This window comes from Mycteria americana, chromosome 7, assembly GCF_035582795.1.
Source record: "Mycteria americana isolate JAX WOST 10 ecotype Jacksonville Zoo and Gardens chromosome 7, USCA_MyAme_1.0, whole genome shotgun sequence".
Lineage (NCBI taxonomy): Eukaryota > Metazoa > Chordata > Aves > Ciconiiformes > Ciconiidae > Mycteria > Mycteria americana.
The window spans coordinates 12,777,743-12,801,097 of record NC_134371.1 but is presented as its reverse complement, the minus strand read 5'-3'; the positions used below and the strand labels follow the sequence as shown (position 1 = coordinate 12,801,097).

Below are 23,355 nucleotides of genomic sequence, written 5' to 3'. Positions count from 1 at the left end.
CCGTGACCGGGACGAGACCGGCCGTGCGGTGAGCGTGAAGGGCTGCGACGAAGCTGCCGTGGCCCCGAGCAGCCAGGTCTGCTCTAGGGGTGCTTGGCCCCCTCCCTCCCGAACCCCCAGAATTTACATTTGACACGCGAAGGGCACGAGGGCAGGGTTGTGGGCCGCAGCAGCAAACCTCCGCTGGGCCATTCGCCCGCTGCTGGCCCCCCGGGCCGAGCGCGGAGCCCCGGGGCACCCTCGACCCTACGAGACCAGCCCCGGAGAGGGGCGGGGGGGGGGGGGGGGCGGGACCCGTTGCGAGCCGGAACGGAGGTTCCGGGCGCGGTTTCCCGCGGCGCGGCCGGTCCCTTCCTGCCGGCCCGGCCCGACACGCAGCGGCTCCGCCCGCCGCCCCGTTGGCGTTGGCGGGAGCGGGGCGGGGCCGGCGCCGGGAGCGGCTCCGGCAGCGGCGGCGGGGCCGGGCCGGGCTGGGCTGGGCTGCGGAGGTGCTGCGGCCGGCGGCGCGCTGGTAGGGGGGCGTCGGTGGGAAGCGTGGGGGCACCGGGGGGGCTGCGGCTGGGGCATATGGTGGGCCCCGGGGGGCTGTAGGGTCTGTCACTGGGGGGACGTGGGGGGCCCAGGGATGGCTGTGGGTCTGTCGCTGGGGGTGCAGGGGACAGGGCACTCGCTGTGGGACCAGAGGGGTGCCCGTCACAGGGGCGGGAGGCAGGTGGGTGGGTTTCGGTTGGAGGCACATGAGGGGCACCTCTCACTACCCTTGCGGGCTCAGTCAGGGGTCCCCGCCGGGACCCCTCTCCCAGCGGGGTGGCCGTGGCACAGGCATGGGGCAGCCCCGCCTGGGTGCAGCGGGCTCGCTGCGGGGCAGGGTGCCCTGGGAGGTGCTGGCTGGTAGGGACCTGGGGCGCTTGGCTTTGGGCAAGGGGGCAATGTCTGCGGGGGAGGGGGCGTGGTGCGCTGCTTCCCCTTTGGGGGGGCTTGGGGAGAGGCTGGGGCTCGGGCACAGTGCTCGGGGGGATGGCAGGACCAGCTGCGGTGGGGGCAGGCTGAGAGGAGACAGCAGCAGATGTTTTGGGAAACTTTTGGAGTACCCCCCCAGGGCTTGCAGCGTGGGGGCTTTGGGGGACATCCCCCGACCTAGGGGACACAGCCAAGGCCTGGGGAGAGAGGAGCAGAACAACGAGGAGGTGGCCCTAAGTGCGGAGAAGGAAGGTGTGACCTAGCTGCTGTGCAGGCACAGATTCTCTCTAACCCGCTTTTTGTGTCCACCAAAGTCCTGGCTGCGCTGATTAATGGTTTTGTAATTAGAGTTCAAGTCCGCAGGAATTCTGAGAGCTGCGATGCTCTTTGGTAGCCCTGCCTCGCTGTGGAGGGAGGTGTGGGACCCTGCAGGTGGCTTTCCCTCCTCTGTCCCCACCCTGTGCTGTTGCAGCACTGGGTCCCCCAGCCTGCAGCGAGCGAAGGCTGGCATGGTCAGAAGCAGATACTGGTGGGTTTCCATCTGCAGGACTCCTGGGCCTGAGGACAGCCACCGTATTTGCTTTGAAATTCAGATGACAAATGCCCATGCTTTATTTCCTGAAGGAATTTGCTGTATATACAGAATTATTAAAATTTGTGACTTGGAAGTTTCTTGGTCCAAGATCTGGATTGTAATTGTCTTGAAATTACTGTAGAATGAGCCACAAACAATAATTGTTGGAGCAAGGACTTGGTATTGATGTGTAAACCTACTGAAGGAGGTTGCCTCCTGAAGTCTCAAAAGGCTCTGTTGTTAAGCCCTAAAAACAAAACACGATGCAACTCAACACGAAAGTCAGGACAGAATGACCACCCATCCTTGTACTTCATTGTCCCTGGGCAGGCTCCAAATCTTCTCTGATATTCTGCATAAAGCCTACTCTTGCTGCTTCGCTAACCGCAGCAGAGACTTTGTCGCATGGCAGGACAGTCAGTGCCTCGGGGTTATGGTGTACCCAGAAGGGCCATGAATTCATGGGGAAGGTCTTGCCAGCACTTTCTCTTTTTTTGTGTGTATTTCGTAGCAGCACTGCCTAGGTGATCACACTGCACTGTTTTCAGTTGTGGTGGTGTTCGAGAGAATTATCTTGAGCCATTTGGGACTTTGTTGATGAAAACAGCATCTTTTCATCGATTGCAGGACACGGGTACCAGATCTTCTGCATGCTCTGGCTCTGCTTGAGCAAATGTTATCAGCCTGCCTGTAGCACTACGGGATGCAAGGCTTGGTGGTTTTTTTAGGAAGTATAGCAAAGGTCTGGGTCTGAATGCTGTTGGACCAGTGTGTGGCACTGGCTGAACTGGAATCCCTTTTATATGTTCATGTGGCTATTAATATGCTGCAGGATAGCTGCTTTTGCTCAACCAAAGTAGCTGAAGCAGCCTATGTTTTACCTGTAGACAGGACTCCGCCTGCCAGATCCTGCAGTAACCTTTATAAGGGGCTTGAGGGCTTAGACTGTCTAGTTAGAGCAGATGCTGGCTGTGGGGAGAGCAGCCGTGCTGGAGAGAGTCGCAGTCTTCTCTGGAGTTGAGCAGGCTGGGTCACAGCCATTAGCACTCAGTTTTTAAGCAGATGCTCTCAGTCTGGAGATTGGGACGAACCTGGGCTTCGCAAGGCTGGGCTGGGAATGAAGTTGTTGGAGACTGGGCAAGATTTTTAAGCATGGAGGATTGAAGAGAGATCCTGATCTCTCCCAGTAATTATATACAGGTTAACCCCCATCTTGTAAACAGCCTTTCATCAGTTTCTCACTGTGATGAGTCTTCTGTCATTAACCTCTTCTGAGTCTTTCTGTCTACAACAGATCTCTACAGGGATACACACCAGTAAGGGTAATCGTAAACTGGGAGTTGGAGGTGGGGGAGAACGGGGAGAACAGGGAGAAAAGGATTCTCTTCTCCCCATGACCGAGGAATGCAGGGTCGTTTGGGTACTTCACAGCCTGGCAGGAGAATTATCTGAAGGGACAGGACTTCTTCCTTTTCCCTGAGGCTCTCGCTTATGTGCTGTCCATGTGTCAAGGCAATTCTTCCCTGCAGACAGCTGGCAGAGTGCAAAGTTTAGTAGTATTTGCCTGCGGATGAGTCAGCAGAAGAGAAATAGCTTGCTCCTGTAAAGTGGAATGATCTTGTAGGCAAAGCAGCACATGACAGTCACATCTGACTGTGCCAACGCCTTCTAAGTTCAGAGGGACGATAGGGGAGCCGGGGAGCTGTGGGTGTCAGAGGGGCCTCACTGCTCCAGCGTGCCAGTCTTGCACTGACTCGAATCCCTGCTGGGAAATGCAGCAGCTTTAGGCTGGAGCATTTACTGAGTTGTTGCAGTAAGCTCTTGTTTTGCACAGGCTTCGAGTTTAAGTAGCAAGATTTACTTTGCCTCAGCACATAAATCTGCAAGTGAAAAGCAGCAGAAGTGGCAGAAGAAATCCTGCTAGTGCATGTAGATTTGCAGATAGTATTCTTCAAGAAATTCCTTGGGACATCAGAACACAAAGAATGCAGATGGGCCAGGTCCTCATGCCATCAATGTGCTTAGGGTGCAGAAATATCTCATCTGCTTCTCAGGTGTAGTGTGAGGCAGGCAGTTCTCTGAGACCACCAAGGCTAAACAAAAACATCAGCACTGTCCATGAAGATGCAGACAGTGAGATAAAGCTTCGGCTAAGCAAGATTTGCCACACCTATTCTGACCTTCTCCATCTGCCAGAGGTGTTAACTTTGGTGTTGTCATTAATTTCCAGCTCAGGTGATGGTGTAGTTAACTCACACTAAGGGAGAAGTTTTAAATTCCTTCCCTGCCTATATATTTTTTTTTTCTTTGTGGTAATCAATGCTTGTCTTTCTTCCCTCCCAGAAGTGGCTACATTTCAGTGGGAAATGACTTGAGCTTTGTAGTATTACTCTCAGCAAAGTGCTGAATGATTTCTGAAGGCTGTTATTGCCACAGTTCAAAGAAAATTCGTATTTCTCCCTTCGACCGCTTCCCCTCCTTCATTCAATATCTGCACTTCGGGACTGAGAGGAGTAATTCCCTGACAGGGAGAGCAACTCTTCTCCTGTCTGGCAGTCGGCTGCTCCTCACAGAGCCTGTACAACTCTCTCGAGGTGAGCTAGCTGGCAGGTGATGCAAGGTGCTTCTTTGATACAGAATGTGCACCAAAGAAGTAAGTTTCAGAAGCAAAGCCCCAAGTGTTTTGTAAAGTGTCACCGAGACTGCGATCTGTCCATGGCCTTCCCGAATGCGGCACTTCTTAACTTTGTTCCTAGCAAGCAGTTTCTCATGTTCAGCACAGACTCAGTAATGCAGGAGGGTGACGCCTTAAACAAAATAGAATGATGTTAATATTTTACGGCAGGGCTCTTTCTTCTGGTTATGCCTGGTTTTTGTCTTGGAGTTTTTCAGAATGAGCTTTGAGAGTTATCTCCTCTTTCCCCTTCCCCATCTGCTGCAAATGTAATTAATTTTAGAACAGTCAGTGTTTCATGCATTTGGGGAAGCAAAGCTGTGTGCTCATGTGTTAAGCTCAGCTACAGGTGCTGGATCCCATTGTTAGTAAGTAATTGTTTGGGATGCTATTTTAGTCACTTGAGTCAAAATGAAACATTCTAAGATTAGCAGCTTTGTCACAGTAAGGTATGTTTTGTTTTTAAAAACAACATGTTCCCAGTTTTTAATGACAAGTTTGGTGCTGGGAGGACTTTCCAGAAACGCACTAGCCACAGGACAGAGGTTTTAAAGCTCTGAAGAGTGGTAAAATTATTGTTTAATTTCTGCATTAATTTGAGTAATTAGCAGAGCTGTGTCACTCACAAGGTGCCCAGCCCAGCTCTCTGGACACTGCAGAGGCTCCTTCAGCAACATCTAGCCAGTAACATCAGAGCAGACAGAGCATATTTGTGCTGTCCTCAGAGCAGGTTTCTCCCTTGGTATGTCAGGTAGAGCTGCTCCTGCTGCTGCTGGGTGGCTGCTGCCGTCTGACCACTGCTGCTTATTTAATGCAAAGCAAATCCATTCACTTAAGCTATTGTTTGCCATCATTTAACTACATATACCCTGTGAAGTGGAAAAGTGAGTTAGGGTGGAGGAAGGTGGATGGTTGGTTGTGGGAGGGGTTGGAAGAAGCGTTGGAGGTTTCTCCTGGGCTTGGACAGTGCTGCTATACATCAGCATAAAGCACGGTGTTGCCCTGTGCTGTAACCCCACAGTTCTTCAGCTGTCTGTGAGCTCTGCACCCAGCAGCAAGATTCTGGTGATAACTCAGCAGAGAGTGTACTTGTGTGCAGAGAATGCTGGTTGCTCTGATGGGCCAAGCTAACATGGGAAGAGCTTTACCTGTTTGTGCATGGAGGATGCTATGTCCGTACTTCAGCACCAAAGCCTCTGCCAGTGCTTTTTAATATTTGCTGGGCAGTGGTTCAGAATGACTGTGTTCAGGATATTAACAGACCTTTTAATTGTCTCTGAAGGAAAGGGAAGGGAGTAGTCAGAGATGAACAGGTGACTTGAAACAGTGAAATTGTTTTGACCAAGTAACAAGAAAATCTGCTGCTGTTTTTCCCCACTGTTTCCATGAATGCTGGGGTTACTTGAACCAGAGACAGAGGTCTGCTGCTTTTTGTGAACTGGATGGTTTCTGATAGGACCATGGAGGTGAAGTAAATAACTGATACAGAGTGTGCTTGCAAGATGGCACCTTGCAAAACCTAAGAATTACTTGTGTCATACCCTGTGTTTTCACAGAGGCACTCTGGAATCTGCTTCATTTATAGCACAGATCTTGCCTGAAAGTTAAATGTTTGCTTAAGTGTTTGAAGACTTGGAGCTCAGGAGCTTGGAGCTTGCAAACTCTTTTTGCCTTAGATTGCTTTTGCACGCTCCTGTATGTTTGTCTCTTGTTAGGAAATAGTAAATTAATTACCGGAGTGGGGGAAACTCGACAAACTCAACTCACAAGCATTATGGAGTGAGTGCTGGATGGCTCAAGCAGTTCTGAAATGTCCAAAGCTGCGCTTTGCTGTCACTTTTGTCTTCTCCCCAATATTTTTTTGGCTCCCCACTCACCTAAGATTCTCTTTTCCTGTTCTTAGTGCATTGTGTTAGGTCTAGCAGAGCAGTCTGGGATACTTACACGCATGTAGCCCAAAACCAGTTCAGCTGTGTTTCGCCCTAATGCTGTTCATAAGGTATCATCTTGTTGATGCTAGGTGGGGAGAGTGGTATGTTTGCATGTTATTAAACTGTGTTTGACTCCTTACTTTGGAACGTTCCTTAACTTGGAGTCATTTGTGCTTGAGTGAGTCCAATCACTAAATCTGCTTCTTAACAGCTCTCTTTCACAAAGCCCACACTTCTTGGTTGCTGAACAGCAGAGCTTTGCCCAGCAGCCCTTACTGAGGACGGTCCCAGCTCGTCCTGAGAAGGAACGCTTGGCAGAGACTCTCTGCCAAGGAGAGGGGAGGTGTTCAGAGGGACACCTGCCCTTTCTCATACCTCGTGGTTGCCCCACCTAACGTGTTCCAGCACACCCACTGCATGTGGGTGGGGAGATATTTTAAATTCCACACGGCCTTTATTATTAGGGTGTTGAAGCATCATTCCTGGGTGGAAGGGTCATGCTTCTCTCGGGAACGGCAGCTCAGAAGTGCCATTTGCTGCACTGGAGAGCTGCACACTTCAATGGAGCAAAAGAGAGAATGCTGCTCTTTAGTTATAAACTTTGCAAATCTAGCACCCGTTTCTAACTCCTGCAGCAGCTGAAAAGGGAATGTTTCCTGCCATGCCTTTCTATAAATCCCTAGCTTTGCCTCAGCTGTGTGAAGTGCTGGGCTTCCTAATGCTCCAGGGCCTTTTTGGGAAGGTACAATGACTTCAGCTCAAAAGCAAGGATAGCTTACTTCCAGGTAGCTGTCACGATTTCTGTCCCAAACTAGTTGTCTGTCTGTCCATCACAGAAGCAGTTCAGCTGAACCACCACTAATTACAACCTGGTACGTAAAGTGCCAGAAGTAAGTGTGCCCTAATGTGGTGTCAGCAGCTGCTTCACCATCGGCTGAGTCACCTCTGCAGTGGGGACAGGGGACGAGAGGGGAGCATGGTAGCAGCTGTCCCAAGGTGAGCTCTCCCTACAGGGGAGCTGCAGCTTGGTCTTACACAAAAAAAACAAAGCAAACAGCGAGCCAGCTAGTTATTTAAGTTATGACCATGGGTTGCACCCCTTCCCTCACCCTTGTCCTTCTGCTTAAACCTGCTCCCTCTCTTCAGGATTGTACAGGGATGCAGCACACCCATCGGCTGTCTTGGAGGGGGGCGGGGGGGCGCACAGAAGGGTAGAAGAGTGTTTGCGTTCATCAGAATGAGAGCTGGGGGAGGGCTGAATGTGGACTGGGCATGCCTTAATCCTTAGGTTGCTTCTCAGATGCTAAAATAGCATAATTACCCTTGTAGTAATGATTTATAACTTGCATTGCAACTCTTGTGTGAGTTTCTCTCCAGCCAGCTGACTGCTGCACGCTTCTCTCTGCAGAACAGCTCCGAGTTGCGTTAAATGATTCAGTATTCCCACCAGGCACTGTCAAGCCTTGGCAGTTGATGCCAAATACAACTGGCTAAGCGCCTTGTTAGGTGGCTGTGTCTTTGCGCTGACCTTCTGTACGCTGTGCCTGCTGTTGACTGATTTTGCTTTGGAAGAGCTGAGAACTAGCTCTCTTTTTTTTTATTATTTCTTTTTTTTTTGTTTTCCCCTCTCCTTCGTTTTATTCCAGTTCTTACTGGACGTGCTTGGCAACATGGAGCCACCATCCTCCTCCAGGCTGAATTCCCGAAAGAGAAGAAAAGATGGATCCGGCCCCAATGGGGCGACAGAGCTGGATGGAATCCCTCCAAAAATGTCCCGACGCTCATTTGTAAGTAAGCAGAGATAGGAGATTTAGGTGCCTGTGAGATTTGGACATTGAGCCATAACAGCAGAAAGATAAATGTCATGGGTTTTCTGTGGACACACAAAACAAGGCGGGGGGGGGAGAAGCAAATGACAGTAGCTATCCTTCTTGCAAAGCCAGTTTAAAATCTTCCTTTGTTCATACTAATAACATCGTTACAATGTGGGCTTAAATTAGGTCTGAGGCAAGCGTCGCTAAGCTGCTTTTGTAGTGTGTCTGGCTTGTTTGTAGTCACTTAAGCTGAACCCGAACAGGCATGCATATAGATATCCATGGAGAAATAAGCATTCATTTCTCACAGGTGGGTTTTCTTAAGTGACCCAGCGGGAGGGAGAAATACTCCAAACAAGCACATAACAGCTCATGCACCTCGCAGAAAGCAGTCCTGTTCAAGTCAGGGGAACTGCAGGAGGGTCTGAAGTCTGTAAGCACCGCAGAAGCAATCTATTGAATCCGTGCTTTGAAACACTGGGAAGATACCTGTTCATTTCATTCTCTTGGTCTAGCAGGAGACTGCATTTATGTTCCTGATACTTCAGGAGGGTTCATAAAAAAAAAAAACACCAAACAAACAAAAAAAAAACAAAAAACCCAAAAGGATTTCTTCTTCTAGATCGACCTTGGGATGGCTTTAACAAGCTAAAGCCAGTGGGGTCTCTTCTAAAGGGGGTCTGTGCCAGTTAATGCCAGTGTAAAGAGTTGAGTTTAACTTGTCCTTGCCACAATATTGCGATGATGGGCATTTTACAGCTCTTCTCTGCCCTCTTCCTGGAGCTGTCCTGTGTATCACATGTGCTCTAGTTGCTCTTTCTTTATCTCTGTCAAAAGCCAGCTACCATCCCTGCCACGTCATATTGGGGTCATAGTCCTTGGCGAAATGCAGTGATGTGTTGCAGCTTTCCTCTTTGATAACAACATTTTACTCTTCAGGAATACTTCAGTCCTGTCCCAGGGCATTTGACAGATGGTAAAGAAGAGCAGCACCAGCAGTGAGAACTGGGGAAACAGGCATTGGGAATAGAGGCTTTTGAGGTGTTGCGTGATTTATCCCACAGAGCCTTAAATCCTTGACTGTTGTCAAAACCCGCCCTGTCCCTGTTAAAAACCCCACATATTTCTGTAAGGAAAGAGAAGTGCACAGGTTATTCCACGGGAATCTCTTGCTCTTCAAGTTGATGTCTTGTCCTGTGTTTGAAATAAAGCATCTATCTACGAACAGCACAAGACAAGTAATATCTAGCCACTTTCTAAACTTCCTGGCTGTTTTTTAGCCACAGGGCTAACGCAGACCTCCTGATGAAAGATTTCTTTTTTCTTCCTGTTGTGAAAGATTTATTTATTGTAGCAAGGGTAATAGTTTTGCCTAACTGTGATGTTACCTTGAAGCTTTTACCACTCCCAACTAAACAGCTGGCTGGCAGAGTGTTCCCCTAAAGCAGCGGGGCTCAGCAGCAGATGGTAGTAACAAGCCTGCTGACGCATAATCCTGTTGTATTGTGCACATCGGGTTGAGTCCTGACCCTTGTAGGCACTGCAGAGGAAGGGCAGGACAGTGGCAGGAGCTTTTGAGGGCACTTCTCTGTGATCCTCTGATAATTTTGATAGGTTTTTCAATGCTTTTATTCCTAGCTTTGTATCGGGTATGTGCCAACTAAACTGCAAAGAATCTGGTTTTATTCACAAGTCCCAGATATAATGGCAGGGATGAAACGAGAGACACGCAGGCCTTACCTAACAGTAAGGACCCTGGTAGAGGAGGTGGTGTGTGAAACGCGCGTACTAAGGCTTCAGTAAGTTAAAGGAGATTTTCAGCAGTATCAGTTTGCTTGAATGTAGTGGTCAGTGGTTGCTTTCCTGTGCACTTCACTTTGAGCACACTAATAAGGAATTACGTTAGCAGTAATAGCAACAGTCTTTCTGGTTGCAGTGGTGCTGGTCACTGTGGCACGATGCTGTGATGGGACAGGAAGCCAGAGAGGAAACTGCTTGAAGGTATTATTGTAATGATCTGCAAGCTTGTTTCCTAGTCTTCTAGCCGAGGAAAGAGACATCCATTGCTGCCCCACACTTTCTGGATAGAAGGGAATTGAGCTATGGGAAGGGCAGATGTTTTGTTTCCATTCAGAGGAGACCAGAAATGATACCTGCACTTCAGCTGCTGATTAAACTTACTGCTGTGGTCAAGCTAGCAGATTAGAGGGGTGCTCCTGCAGCGGCGGGAGATACTCTGCCACAGATCGAGGTCAGTCTCTCACTGTGTATGGCTCGGAAATGGCTGACGATACACACGTTCCCTGGGAATTTGTGCTGCTGTTGCTGTTGCTCTTCTGCTTGTGCTTATACTCAAATCAAGGAGCATTTGTACATCACAGCACAAGCACTCGGGCACAGCAAAGTAATGGTCTTGCCTGGGTGGGCATAGCTGGAGCTGCGACAGTGAGGTTTGATGAAGCTTGGCTTGTGCTGCTGTGCACTGCTGTTTGTCAAAAGTCTGTTTTTACCAGCTGCAGATCTGAGCCTCCAGTTTTCTTGGGTCCAGTATGACTACCACCTTCTTGATTCTACTTTTCTCTCTCTCTCTGTTCCTTTCTAAACTCAGGGTAATCACCCTGCAGGGCTATTCTGAGGTTTAACACTAATTAGTCTTTCAGTACATGTGTTTGAATCATGCAGAGACACAGTGAGTCATTCAGTGACCAGGACACTGCAGTGGCAGTGTTGCCACTGCATAGTGCACTCACCTTTGCATTCTCACAGCTAACCTTCTCTGGTGGTTTAGGGACTGAGGGAACCGGCTCCGTTTTCAGATGAAGTGGAAATCGATTACAGCAAGCCATACATCAGAGTGACATATGAAGAAGCGATGAGAGGGACCCCTTGTAAGTAAAAAAACAGACTGGAAGGGTTGTGTAAATGTTGGGTTGGGGAGGGATGGGTATGATTTTGATACCTCTGAGACCGAACCAACCTTGTATGTCAGACCAGGTTTGCAGCCAATGACTTAGTTAATGCTTTGGTGATTAGATAGCTGTTCCCATGTGAAATTGGGCCTGCCATTACAACTGAAATTGGAGCCTTTGTATGTGAGGAGCCATACCTTCACCAGTAAGACTATTTGAAGCAAATAGATATTTGTGGTTTAGCTCTTCCTATGCCACTGACAGCTACAGAATAGTATCAGAGTTGAACATTTTTCTGTACTACTTTGTCTGAGGCAGCTTAAAGTTAAGCACTTTAAAAGTCATCTCTTCTGAAACTTGAAATGGGCAAGTAAAATCAACATACATCTTTGTCCAGAATGTCCCACTCTAGCCTGGATTTGAATTAAAGTCACTTGAAACACAGTAGGCCAGCCCCACAACAAGAACATGTCCTTTTATTCTCTAAAGCAGGCTGGGAAAAACAGTGTTCTCCTTGCAAGTCCAAAGGGGAGGCAGAGGCAGGACTGACTCCTGAAGGATGGCTGCCCTCCCTTGCCAAACAGAGTGTGCAGATGGTGCTGTCTTGCTTGGCCTCTCTGTTACAGAAACCGAGACAATAAAAATGCTGCACTTCTACCTACCTGACTGCTGCTGAGATGAGCCAGCTCAGATTGAGACCTGGCAGTGGTTTCCTGCAGGAGGTTCTGGAAATCCAATGCTTTTTACAGTCCTCATTAATTTCCCAGCTGAAAGTCTCCAGAGCCTGCACAAAGGTCTCCGATTTCAACAGTGGTGGCTCTCCTGCCTGCTAAGACTAAAATACACTGCATGCTTCCTTGTTGCTGTTTATGCCTGTGCTCAGGAACTGTAGCTGCTGCAGGTATGGAGGAAAAGGGAAGGATGTCCCAGCCAATTTCCAGAACATGATTGCACTTTAATAAAGGCCTGCCAGGACCAGCCCTCTTCTGGCATACAGAAAGCTTTTGCAGTCTCAGATCTCCAGATTCTTGGCTCTCCAGAGCCTCCTGGCACCTTCAGACTGAGGTGGATTTGCTGAAAAGTGATTGTAAGAGGCTGTCCTCAAACTGAGTCCTCTGCTTAGCTGGAATTTAATAACCCTACCTTTGCATCAGCTCATCCTCTTGCTGCTTCCCAGGCTCTGTCTCTAGGTACCTTCAGGGCCCTGCCCAGACCCATGGGGTTTCAGTTCTCCTGGTAGGTCTTCTCTCTGCCGCTGCCTTGCTGCAGCTTTGGTGTGCCTCTGCTCACACCACTCCTCTGAGCCTGTCTGCCTGAACTGGGCCAGAGAGCAGCAGGCCGTTCCGAAGTGTGTCAGATACCAAGAATGTGTGGCTTTCTGTTACCAGCAGCAAGAGGGCTGGAGTCCTGTGTGGTCCCAGGAGACCAGAAGTCAGGGAGCCTCCTGCTATTATGTGGCAGTGCTAGACTACGTCACTTTGCCTCTGTGCTGACCTCAAAGAGAAGAGCTACAAGTTCCCCTGGTAGAGGTGGCCTGAAGAAAGTTTTGTCCCTCCTCATTTATCAATGGATTTAGCTGATAGTGCCAGCGGTTCAGCGGAATTATATCTGCGTTTCTTTGAGTAGTACAGCTGGGTTTTTGGACACAGCCATACACACTTCATGGGACTGGGGGAGCCGATGATGCTGGTGGGGAATCAGAACAGTCTGGTCCCTCAGCCAGACTGGTAGCTGTGGCAGTGGTCTGCAGAGGAGGACACTGAAAAGGTCTTGAGATGCCATCCTGGCTAGCAGGGGGAAGTCGAGCACCTGTGAAACATTTTGGACAGTTTCCCTCTGGTAGCTCACTGCTGTGCAAAAAGTTAATGCTGCATTTGGATTTCTGTAGGAGGGAGATGTCCAGGGTTTGCTTTCCCCTTGACCTTCCTTCACCTTGTTTTGGTGGATATGTGGTAGGTTTTGAGTCTGTCTTTGAACATGGTTGTATTTCAGCTCTGTCCTCAGCTGCATTTGTTTCCATGTGGGAAGGCAGAGAGCCAGCCATTTCTCTTCACAAATCTTTCCTGGCTATGGCTCTGCATTCTGCCAGTTTTCTGCAACACCCCCATGAGTTTCAGGTCCCCAAATGCGGGCGTGAGCAGCAGCTGCTTCTCCAGGAAGGCATCTTCACAAATGTGTCTCTGTCTCTTTGACACAGTGGATCGCCCTGTCAGAGTTTATGCTGATGGAATATTTGATTTGTTTCACTCTGGACATGCCCGGGCCTTGATGCAAGCGAAGAATCTCTTCCCAAACACATACCTCATTGTCGGAGGTAAGGAGTGACCTTGTTGACTTTGGCTGTCGCAGTAGTACAGTTTACCTCCGTCCGTGGTTGTGCATACAGATGGCATAGCAGGGTTTTTGTATTTATGGCCTTAGTGGCTCTCACTGCAGCCAGTTATCCCAAATGTTCTTGGAGTCTTATTGCAATGTATTGAGAGTTAATATGTGTGCAGAAAGATACCCTGTACCAAATGACCATTTAAGGAAAAGATTTGTGATCAGACTGTTCTTATTTGACCCTTCTATTTTTTGACAGATACCGGTGAGTTGCACACCTGAGTATCAAAATATATTAGGGGCAGTTGAGCGTCTGCCTCTTGAATGAGACAGTTAAAGAATGAGGAACAGTCCCTCTGTGGCTGGTTGAGCTTTGTGTCACCTGTATGGCCCTGCAAGTTACTCCCGCACTCCAGCTCTCTGCTGGGGATTGCTTATGGCTAATCCCAAACAGGTCCCGCTAGGAGCGTGGAGGTAACGGTGGTTTCATGGGCATGGTGCCTGGCCACATGGAAGTCAGTGAGGCCCCAATTCTCCAAATAAAAGTTCCTTATTTTGTCTCTTAGGTTCAAAAGTCTTTAGACAATGCCAGGAATATCCTGCTGACCGCCTGAGGGGATCTAGCAGAGGTGTTTCAGCCAGGCCTCCTTCAAGAATATAGTGGGAAAAAAGAAGTCCTTTCTGCTGGCTGCTGTAACACGCTGGCCTCTGTCCAGGCAGTGCCTCTGTGCCCGTACCTTCGCCCACCTTAAAGACATGTCAGGCTGTGCATGTTGTCTATCAGGAGGTGACCTCTGGTCAGGCTGCATAACGATGTTAAAGTCTCAGAGCTGAGAATACCTTTAACTAGTTTTCTCAACTACCATTAGCTTCCTGAACCAGGTGGAACTCTGATCCTGCAATAGAGTGATCATAGCGTCTTTGTGTGATTTGTTTCCTTATCACAGTTTCACTTGCTGCTGAGGGCATTTTTATAGTGGTACTTCTGCATTTTTTGTGTGTGCTACAGTAGTGTCTGGAAGGGGAAGGGAGGGAGGAGAGCTGAAATAGTGGCTTCAATCTATAAAACACTCTGAGCTTAGAAATCTTGCAGCCAGAAGGACATTCCCATGTACATAAATGTTGTACATCAAACAGGAAAATAACTTCAGGTCAAACTATTAACATGTTAATGTAGCAAGGTGTGTAACCATGCTCTCTGCCTCTGGGAGACTGGTGAGGAGGTGGAGGGTAATGAACTGCTCCCCTTGCACCAGGAACTGAGACAAGAGACCACAGCCCAAGTGAACATAAGCTCCAAGCTGGGAGCATTCTCACCCACTCTTTATCATCTGTTTGTCTAGAACATAAATACATCCAATACCAGTGAGACTGGTAATGCCTTGTTTACTTTTGAGTCTGATAACTAAATAAAATCCCTCCTCCTCAGTGTCTTACATTGCAGATTATGAAGAGTTGTTCATTTACTTTCTCATAGAACATAATTAAGCTAACTTGATTTGCTGTGAACTCAACCTTTGTTTTAATACAACTTTCCAAGAACTAGACTGTGGTATGACATTTTATGAAATAAGGAGCTTAGGGAATATTTTTTTTTCATGGGCTTCAGTTTCCAGGCCTGAGACATTCATAGGTTAATAAGCAGGTATCTGCCTGATAGAGCCCCAGGTGCCATTTCGTATGCGAGAGTTGTCTTCTGTATTGGCTGGTTTTCTTGGTAAACGTTGTAGGCTCTAGAGACTTTGAGGGTTTGGGCTGTAAGTCCCCAACTTGGGCAGAAATCCTCCAAACAGCCTGCCTAGAATTGCTGAGAAGTTTAGTGCTCTGTACTGCTCCCTGTTCCTGGTGCTTTGTGGCTGGAAAAGCTGGGTTTGAAAGTGCCGGCGCCAGCCTCCATCAGCAGCCGGCATTGCCTGGTTTAGCAGGGGTGTGTGCAAGGTCCTTTTGCTGTAAAGCATTGGGGTAAGTACCTCAGGCTCACTCTTCTCTCTGCCTGTTTCTTCAGTCTGCAGTGATGAGCTAACCCATAACTTTAAGGGCTTCACAGTAATGAATGAAAATGAGAGGTATGACGCTGTGCAGCACTGTCGCTACGTGGACGAAGTGGTGAGAAATGCACCATGGACGCTCACCCCCGAGTTCCTGGCAGAGCACAGGGTAATTTGTGACATCTGATCCGTACTGAATTTTGATTACCTCTGTTTGCGCTTGCTGTTTCCAGCGAGAATTCATGCATGGGGGTGACCTCTGCCTGAGCAACCCGTTTCTGTTGCAACTCCTTCAATATAGAATGAACTGGGTTATGGGAATCGAGTGGGTTTCTTGGGAAGCTAGAAGCATTTACTGAGCTGGCAGGTAATGTTAAAATAAGGTAGAGATTGTGACATGGTGAAAAAGCCTGAGAGAGTTCTCGCTGTTCCAGGAGAAGTTGATGCTGGTTACAGATTGGTGTGAAACGCAGTAGGGAGAGGGTAGCATGGGTTGGAAGGGATTTCTGGAGGGCGTCTGGTCCAACTCCCTGCTTACGGCAGGAGCAGCTTAGATCTACATCAGCTTCCCTGCAGCAGGAGACCAGGCAAGCTGTCTTGAGTCTTTTATCAATTGGTAAGATAAAGTGAAAGGAGTCTGTAACATCTGTTGAACTGCTTTGGGAGGTGAAGGAGTCTTCAGGGGAGTGTGCTCAGTTTACCCTTGTTGCCATTAACAAGCTCTGTGGAGCTTAAAACAGCTGTGTCCTTAGTCCCAGCCTTTCCTCTCTGGTGTGTGCTTACAATTGATATGCAATTGCCAGTGAGAACTTGGGACAGCTCTGTGTTGCTTTTTAAGAGAGGAAAGTGTCTTGCTGTTCTCTGTCACACCCCTGCGTGGAGGTGTTGAGCAAAAAGTTACCATCCTTTGACAGAAAGCAAACCTGCACATTCAAGATAAAATGTTGACTCGCATTGCTTTCTTAATTTTCAGATCGACTTTGTCGCACACGATGACATCCCCTATTCTTCTGCTGGCAGCGATGATGTTTATAAGCATATAAAAGAAGCAGGTGGGTCTGGGTCAGATTCTCCAGGGCTTCCTGTCAAAGATCTGCTGTAGTTTCTCCTGTGCCCTTGTATGGCAGGGTTACGCCTGGGTAAGTGGCAGTGGCCCTCTGAGAATAAGGTCTGCCCAGGAGGCTCTGAGGGTAGGAAGAAGCCCAGCTTTGGGCCCTACTTCATAAGGCTGGGACTGTTCCATGTCCCAGGCCAAGTGTTGCCCAGCATTAATTCCTACTTCCAATCTAGTTATTGTGATTGAATTAGCAGCCACCTTTTGAAAAAATACTATGGTTTGGCTTACAGATTCTCACAAATGGAGAATCTCATTAACTTAGTAAGTAAAGTGGCTCCTCTAGCTGTTTGCTGTAAAAGTCAGTGGGGGTGCAGCTGATTCAAATCTATCCAAACCCAGCCAGCAGAGTTTGTTATATTTCCACCCACTAAATTGTAGGACCCCTTGTCCTGTCCTTGTCACCACACTATTCTATATGCAGTGGATTGTAGTCAGTAGTCTTTAAACCAGCTAAAGCAAAGAGCTTTTCATTAGAAGACATGGCATTTTGACATGCTTTTGACATGCTTTGGTCTTACTTAGGTCTTCCTCGTAGTCCCAGAAAGGAGGACCCTGGTATTGTACATTTAAGGACAAAGACATGGTGGTGTGAGGACAGTTAGGAAATGAGCTCTTGACGGGAGAGATTGTCTTCTAATAGAGGTGGCAGCAGCTTTTTGCCATGTGTCTTGCTACAGCTGTCCTGGGTCCTGTTCCCCAACTTTAGGCATGTTTGCACCAACTCAGAGGACTGAAGGGATCTCAACGTCAGATATCATCACCCGGATCGTGCGGGACTATGATGTTTATGCCAGACGGAACCTGCAGCGGGGCTACACAGCTAAAGAGCTCAACGTCAGCTTCATAAACGTGAGTTGAAGTGTGTCTCACCACGAGCTGCATGAAGCAGACTCTTACAGATTGTGGAGATGTAGAGTCTTGTCTAGTGGTAGCACAGTCCTGCCATATGCCAGTAAAAGGCCAGTCTGCAGAGCTAAGCAGTTGCACCAAAACAGTGTCCTTGGAGTACAGATTAGAGTACTTCTGCCCCTGAAACTGCCTCTGGGACCCACCCAGAGGAACTGGGGTTTTGCTAATACTGTTCCATTGTCAGAAATGTCATGGTGACGTTTTACCTGTTGAAAGAGCTGGAGACAGGGTGTGTGGCGAAATGTGTGTTTTCTTGAATTGAATGAAGTGTGGGTTGTTCTTGGCAGCAGCTGCTGTGTCTCATCTCTCTCCTCTTCCCTCAGCCACCTTCTTAAGGTAGAGTCATTTGTTAGGATAAAATCTGATCCTGTTCTCACTGTACTATTCCCTTCCTGGAGCTGCAGGAGCAGCAGTGCTTGGGTAGGAGAGAAGGACATGCTCTGATCCTGTGCTGAGCAGCTCTAGCCCACAAGCAGAATACATGGCAGAAGGCACTTCTGATGTTGAACTAAAGTAGTAAACTTTTTTTTTTAATCACTCAGATACTGCGCCTGTTTTTTTAAATACAGTCGAATACAAAAATGAAGCAGGAGAGGTAACGGCTGCTTGGCCTCTCTTTGGCATGTAACTCTGCCTCTGTTTAAAAATGCCCAGCAAAAAGACTTGTGCTATCGTGATATGCAAAGAGACCTACAGCAGGTCACTCAGATCTAATCTGTGTATTGTATAAATATTTCCCTCTTCCATGCACTCCTATTAGATAGTGCTTATCTCTGCATTTAGTCTTGCTCTGTGTACTGTGCCGGTGTCTGCCACAAAGCATCTCACATCCCCACTGTGTCTGCCATTTAGTCTAGGGAAGAAGTGTCACTGAAGTGAAGGAGAAGTGTCACAAGACTAATGGAGATGCTGAGTCTTAAGCAGCAGTTCAGTGTAATAACACAGAGCAGAGGTGGTCGCCACTCAGATCTGGTGAGCTGTATTCTGATCCACCGCTTACTGTACAGGAGAAGAAATATCACCTCCAGGAGCGCGTGGATAAGGTGAAAAAGAGGGTGAAGGATGTAGAGGAGAAGTCAAAGGAATTTGTCCAGAAAGTGGAGGAGAAGAGTATCGATCTCATTCAGAAGTGGGAAGAGAAGTCCCGGGAGTTCATCGGCAATTTCCTGGAGATGTTTGGACCAGAAGGCGCATTGGTAAGGAGCCACTCTGGGAAAAGGGGAAGGGGGATTTTGGAGAGCTTGGCAGTCATTGTAGGGCTTCTGGAGCCCACACTCTGCAGAGCAAAGGCTTACTGTTTGTTGCAGTACTCGATGTGCTGCCGGTCTCCAGACAAGTTTTTCCAGGCTTAGGCAGCCTGTTTACAGAGAGCTCACCCTTGCCAACTGGATAACACCAGTTGCGGTTGTAGCATGAGAAGTCCCCATGTCCCACAAGCCAGCCTGTAAACTCCAGCTTGTGTCCTGCAGGCCACTGAGCAGCCAAGAGATTGGCAGTCACTTTGTCACTGGCCTGGGATGAGTCTGAAGCTACTTGTTTTTGCCAGGCTCTCTTATGCTGCTGGGTAAATATCACAGGCAGTTCATGTTAGAAGTGCGTGAAAATGGGTGATGATTACACTGTATGCAGTTTCCAAAGCCTAGAGCGATGCTTGGGCTTTTTCTGCTCTTATACTGCACGAAGCATTGAAAGGACACAACTCAAAACTCTGCGCAAGCTGTAAGTAGTGTCCATTTCCATCGCTGTTTGAGCCATGCTAACTGTCTTCCTGCTTCCATCGCTAGAAACACATGCTGAAGGAGGGCAAGGGCCGGATGCTCCAGGCCATCAGCCCAAAGCAGAGTCCCAGCAGTAGCCCCACGCACGACCGCTCCCCGTCTCCCTCCTTCCGCTGGCCCTTTTCAACCAAGACTCCTCCTTCCTCACCGGCCAACCGCTCCAGGAACGAGTCTGCAGTTACCTATGACATCAGTGAGGATGAAGAGGATTAAGCTACCAGCTGGGATTTGCTGCGAACCGCTAATCGCTGAATCCTAAGTCCGGACCCACTGGGGAACTCTAAATGAGCAAGAGTGCCGTAGGAACAGGGCTGACGGTGAGCACAGGGCCTTGGAGGCACCCGTTGCTCTTAGCAAGGGCTGCTGCCTGGAAGCACATTCAAACCTCCTCTCCCTTCTCCTCCCCAAATCCCCTTTTTATTGTTTACGTTCTAGTGATTTCCAGGGGGAAGATGGCTTTTATATTTTAAGAAAATACTGTTTTAAAGCGCAAAGAATAGCACTCAAGTGTGGCTTTTGTTTTGGTTTCTTTTCCCTTGTTAAACCTCCAGGCAAGAGGGAGAGTGGGAAGACCCATCTGTCTCTTCTTCCCTTCAGCTCCTCTGTCTTACTCCCCCCACCCCCAGGCAGTATCCGTGCTGCTGCCAAACGAAAGACCTCTCGGCTCCTCAACCAGCGTGACCTCGAGAGCACATAGGAAGCGGTGATGTAAAGAGGCTTCTAGGAAATAGAGACATCTCTGCTGCGCTGGAGCCGATAGGAATCTATCCAGCAAACCCTGTAGTGCTTGCATGCCTCTTAGCTGAGCTTCCCAGCATGTCCCAGTGAGGATGTGCTGGGTAGGGGGCTACCAGCTTAGCACGCAGGAGTTACACCCTGGAAGAACTCAGCACCATAGAGTCACACACCCCGTAAGCGCGCAGCATTCGCGGCTCTAAATTGTACAGGGGCTGCAGGGGAAAGGCCTTTCCAGCTAATCTTAATGAGACTGCTAAATCTTGAGCTAAAATTCAGCCCTCAGTTGCTGTTGGAGAGAAGGGAATGAATCTTTGCTTCTGGGCACTTGCTGTCTCTGCGTTTCCTTGGGTGTGTGAGAGCCCAGGTAGGAAATGAATGTGTGTACTCCTTTGAGAAGTTCCTTGTCCCAGTCTCTGGTGTGTAATAAGTTTTACTGTCTGTCCAAATGGCCCCTCCACACTGTGCTCTGTGCGTGTTTGTCTGTGTTTCAGTTGCTGTGCTCTAAGGACTGGAGCAGTCCTTTACACTGGTGCCATGAAGTCGCTGCTATAAGGACAAAACGTGAATTTGTACAGCCAGTTTGCTGTCCGTGTTGGTGTGTGCAGCTGGACAGATGAAGGGCATGTTTTACCCCAGTGAAGGGTCCCAGCCCTGTGTGACACTTACCTGGCTTGCGCAGTAGATGCACAAGTCAGTGCCCACTTACTCCGCTCCTTGAGGCAGGCCAGAAAGAGCATCAGAGAGCGCTGCAGCTTTCTAAGATTTTAAATATGTAATCTGCTCGTTTGAAACCATGGTCCAAGTCGTGCCTGCTGTCGTGTCTGTAATAAACACTGAGCTTTGTGGCCTGCGGCTCCGCGCAGGCAGTTGCCCTCCCCATGCTGCGTGCCTGTGCACAGAGCAGGTCAGTGCATTCTGTCCCTGCAGCCAGCACTGGGGGGACTGGACTGTCTGTCGCGTAGCTGAGAAGCTCCCGCTTGCTTTTCTGTTCAGGTTTGCCTGTCATATATGTTGTCTCTGGGTGGAGCTGCTGGGCTGAGTTGCCTGTATCCTCCTGCGATGCTGGGAGCAGAGGACATCTTGGCGCCCGGTCAGCAATACTGCAGGGAGGTCTTCAGAGCGGGATGCGGCGCTCGGGGAGCAGCGGGTGCAAGGAGGCAAATCGTCAAGTGCTGCCACAGGCTCTGCATGCTCCGATGCTTCCAGGGGACGCAGTGGCCTTGTGGTAGGAGCAGGCTGCCGCTTCTTTCCGGCTTTTATCTTGCTGATCCTTTGTCACGCTGCCCAGAGGGCTTGACAGAGACTCTGTGCTTCTGTTGAGGCCAGAGCTGGTATGGGAAAGGGTATTTTGGGGATTCCTCATCTGCCACTTGGACCTCTCTCAGCAGGGACGTGCACGGCTCTGGGAGCGTGGCTGGCTGCTATGGATTTTAAGCTGTAAGGAGCAAATAATGGTCACTTGGTACAAGCCAGTTGTTAATCCCCTGGTTTATGAGTGGTAGAGCACTTACTTTATATCACCCACATTCTCTCTTCCCTCATCTTCCCCACCTTCCCTTCCGCACCCTTCCCTCAGTATGGGTGTTGTGTTGCTTTCCTAAGCCGGATCACAAAGGCCAGGCTGCTTTAGAGCCTTACTACTGTTTTAAACACAAGTTATGCAACAGTGTTCTGTAAATTTGGATAACAATGGTGTTTTGGATGGTGGTTTGTCTGCAGAGACCTTAACACGTTTCTTGGTCTCTCTGCAAAACGGGGGGTGCTTGGTAAAGAAGCCAGCCATGGTTTTACATGTAGCTTGGAATAACAGAGCTGTTCCTTGTAACCAGTAATCCCTGCTTCCTCCTTGCACTTAAATTAAATTGGACACTCGAATCCCAGACTAGTCTTTTTTTTTTCCCCCTTTGTTTTTTTGTTTCCTCCTGGATTGCTGGACCAGCTTCATCTCCAGCACTGCCGTGTCCTATCAGGAGTAGGACAGAGCTTGATCTTTGGGCAAAACATGTGAGCCAAGCTCTCCAGGAACATCTTGTGGCCAGCAGATGTACCCAGTGCTGCTGCTTCAGGACTGTCCTGCACACCCCTAACTCATCCCACATTCTTCAAAAGAAGCGTCTGGAAGAGACATGCTTGAATTAAGCATGAAGTAAGAGGTAGAGTGGAAAAATAAAACTTTACTAGCATGCATTGAAGAACTACACTTTCTTCGAGTTTGGTGCTGCTAAATCCAGGGGCGTTGACTCCTGCGAGACAGCCCTGCCTCAGTTCCTCTGTAGATACGGGGTGTGAGGCTGCTGGCACCAGCAGCCTGCCCCTGGGAGGATTTTCTGATGGCAAAGAACAGCAGCAGCAGGGCAAAGCTGAAAGGTGCCAAGCATGCTGGTAGAAGCAAGACACGAAGAGCGTGGCACTCGAACAGCATATTGCTTAGAGCTGCAGGAGAAGGTCTTTGATCTCTTGAGAAAATTATGGCACACACCTGCACTAACATGATTTTGTGCATTTTATAGAGGGTTGGGACTTTATTGTGCAGTCCGGTTCTTGTAACCAGCGGCAGGTACAGGAGAATACACTTGGCAGTAGCGCTGTCTTTGGTGGCACTGACCCTGCACCTTGCCCCCTGCCCTCAGGGTGGGCTTCTCGCTGCCAAGGGCTCCCTGGTGTAAAGGTGTGGGTTTCCTACCTGCCGCAGGTAAGGAGCTGGGTCTGGTTGTCTGACGGGGGGAATGAGTCCCATATTTTGCTGCTTGCCTGGGTGTTGCTTCTTGGCAAAACCATGAGATTGCTGGGTCCCAGCGCTTCTCCTGGTGCTTAGAAAGCCATATTGGTAATGGCCACGTACTGTTGCCAGGAGTCTGTCAAATTTGGCAGTCTCATAACGAATCACCAGTGCATCTTCTGGGTAAGCAGTTCAGCTTTGAACACAGCCACCTGCATAAAGCGGAGTCACTTTTCCTCCCTCCTCATGGGACAGAAAACTTGCTTTTCCCCAAAACTGAATCAATTAAATAAAAGTTGGGAGCTTTGGCTTTCTGACTCTTTGCTTCCCCAACGTGTTGCACTGGCCAGAGGTATTATGGTGGGAGGGCACCAGGGTGCAGGTCAGGAGGAGCTTTGGTGATGCCTGCCAGCAGGCTCTGGTCTTACCACTGATGATCTGGCATCTGCTGCTCATCTCTAGTCACGCTGCGTCACCCGGTCCTGCCATCACCTCCAGCCCCGCAGCAGTGGCTTCGAGCTGGCTCTTCCTGGTCAGTGTTTGCTGTGCTGGTTTCTCTGTATGGGTCTGTGTGCCCAGCATGTCTTACTGGCTTGTTCTGGAGTTGGGTTTTTGGCTTTTACGTTTAGCCAAATAAATGCAAAATCATTTTACTCAGTGTGTGCTAGATCCCTTCTGCCGTCCTAGCACAACCAGCTCCCATCGTGGTCTCTTCACTTGCCATCTTAGCAGTGGTTTGAGTGCGAAGATGCTTCAGTGGAGGTCAAAAAGATTACCCAGTGGTTTCTGCAAGTCATCATCACTCCTGATTTCCGTCCCCACCCTCTGTTGTGGGTGTAGAGCAGATACTGCTACCAGAGCAGATCTCGGGCAAGGCTGGTTAAGGCAGCATTAACTAATTGCCTGTGACATGAAGGTGCTT

At 49.0% G+C, this 23,355-nt stretch overlaps 1 protein-coding gene across 2 annotated transcripts; it reads left to right on the top strand.

Moving 5' to 3' along the window:
- Positions 1-347: 347 nt before the first annotated feature.
- On the top strand, positions 348-21,594 carry PCYT1A (phosphate cytidylyltransferase 1A, choline). 2 transcript variants are annotated; one of them, XM_075507112.1, is made up of 9 exons: positions 348-511; positions 7,786-7,926; positions 10,742-10,841; positions 13,060-13,176; positions 15,190-15,341; positions 16,146-16,224; positions 16,996-17,138; positions 18,206-18,394; positions 18,983-21,594. In XM_075507112.1, exons 2-9 carry the CDS (start codon positions 7,810-7,812, stop codon positions 19,187-19,189), a joined length of 1,104 nt encoding a protein of 367 aa, XP_075363227.1. In that variant the 5' UTR covers positions 348-511; positions 7,786-7,809; the 3' UTR covers positions 19,190-21,594. The 2 variants fall into 2 exon arrangements, with proteins under 2 accessions (XP_075363227.1, XP_075363228.1); XM_075507113.1 differs by lacking the exon at positions 348-511 and adding an exon at positions 1,192-1,212.
- Positions 21,595-23,355: the final 1,761 nt, after the last annotated feature.

Coding starts and splice junctions, on each gene's coding strand:
- PCYT1A (XM_075507112.1), top strand. CDS start 7,810: ATGGAGCCACCATCCTCCTCCAGGCTGAATTCCCGAAAGAGAAGAAAA. Junction 10,842..13,059: donor AGCGATGAGAGGGACCCCTT/GTAAGTAAAAAA, acceptor TCTTTGACACAG/TGGATCGCCCTGTCAGAGTT. Junction 17,139..18,205: donor TCAACGTCAGCTTCATAAAC/GTGAGTTGAAGT, acceptor CTTACTGTACAG/GAGAAGAAATATCACCTCCA.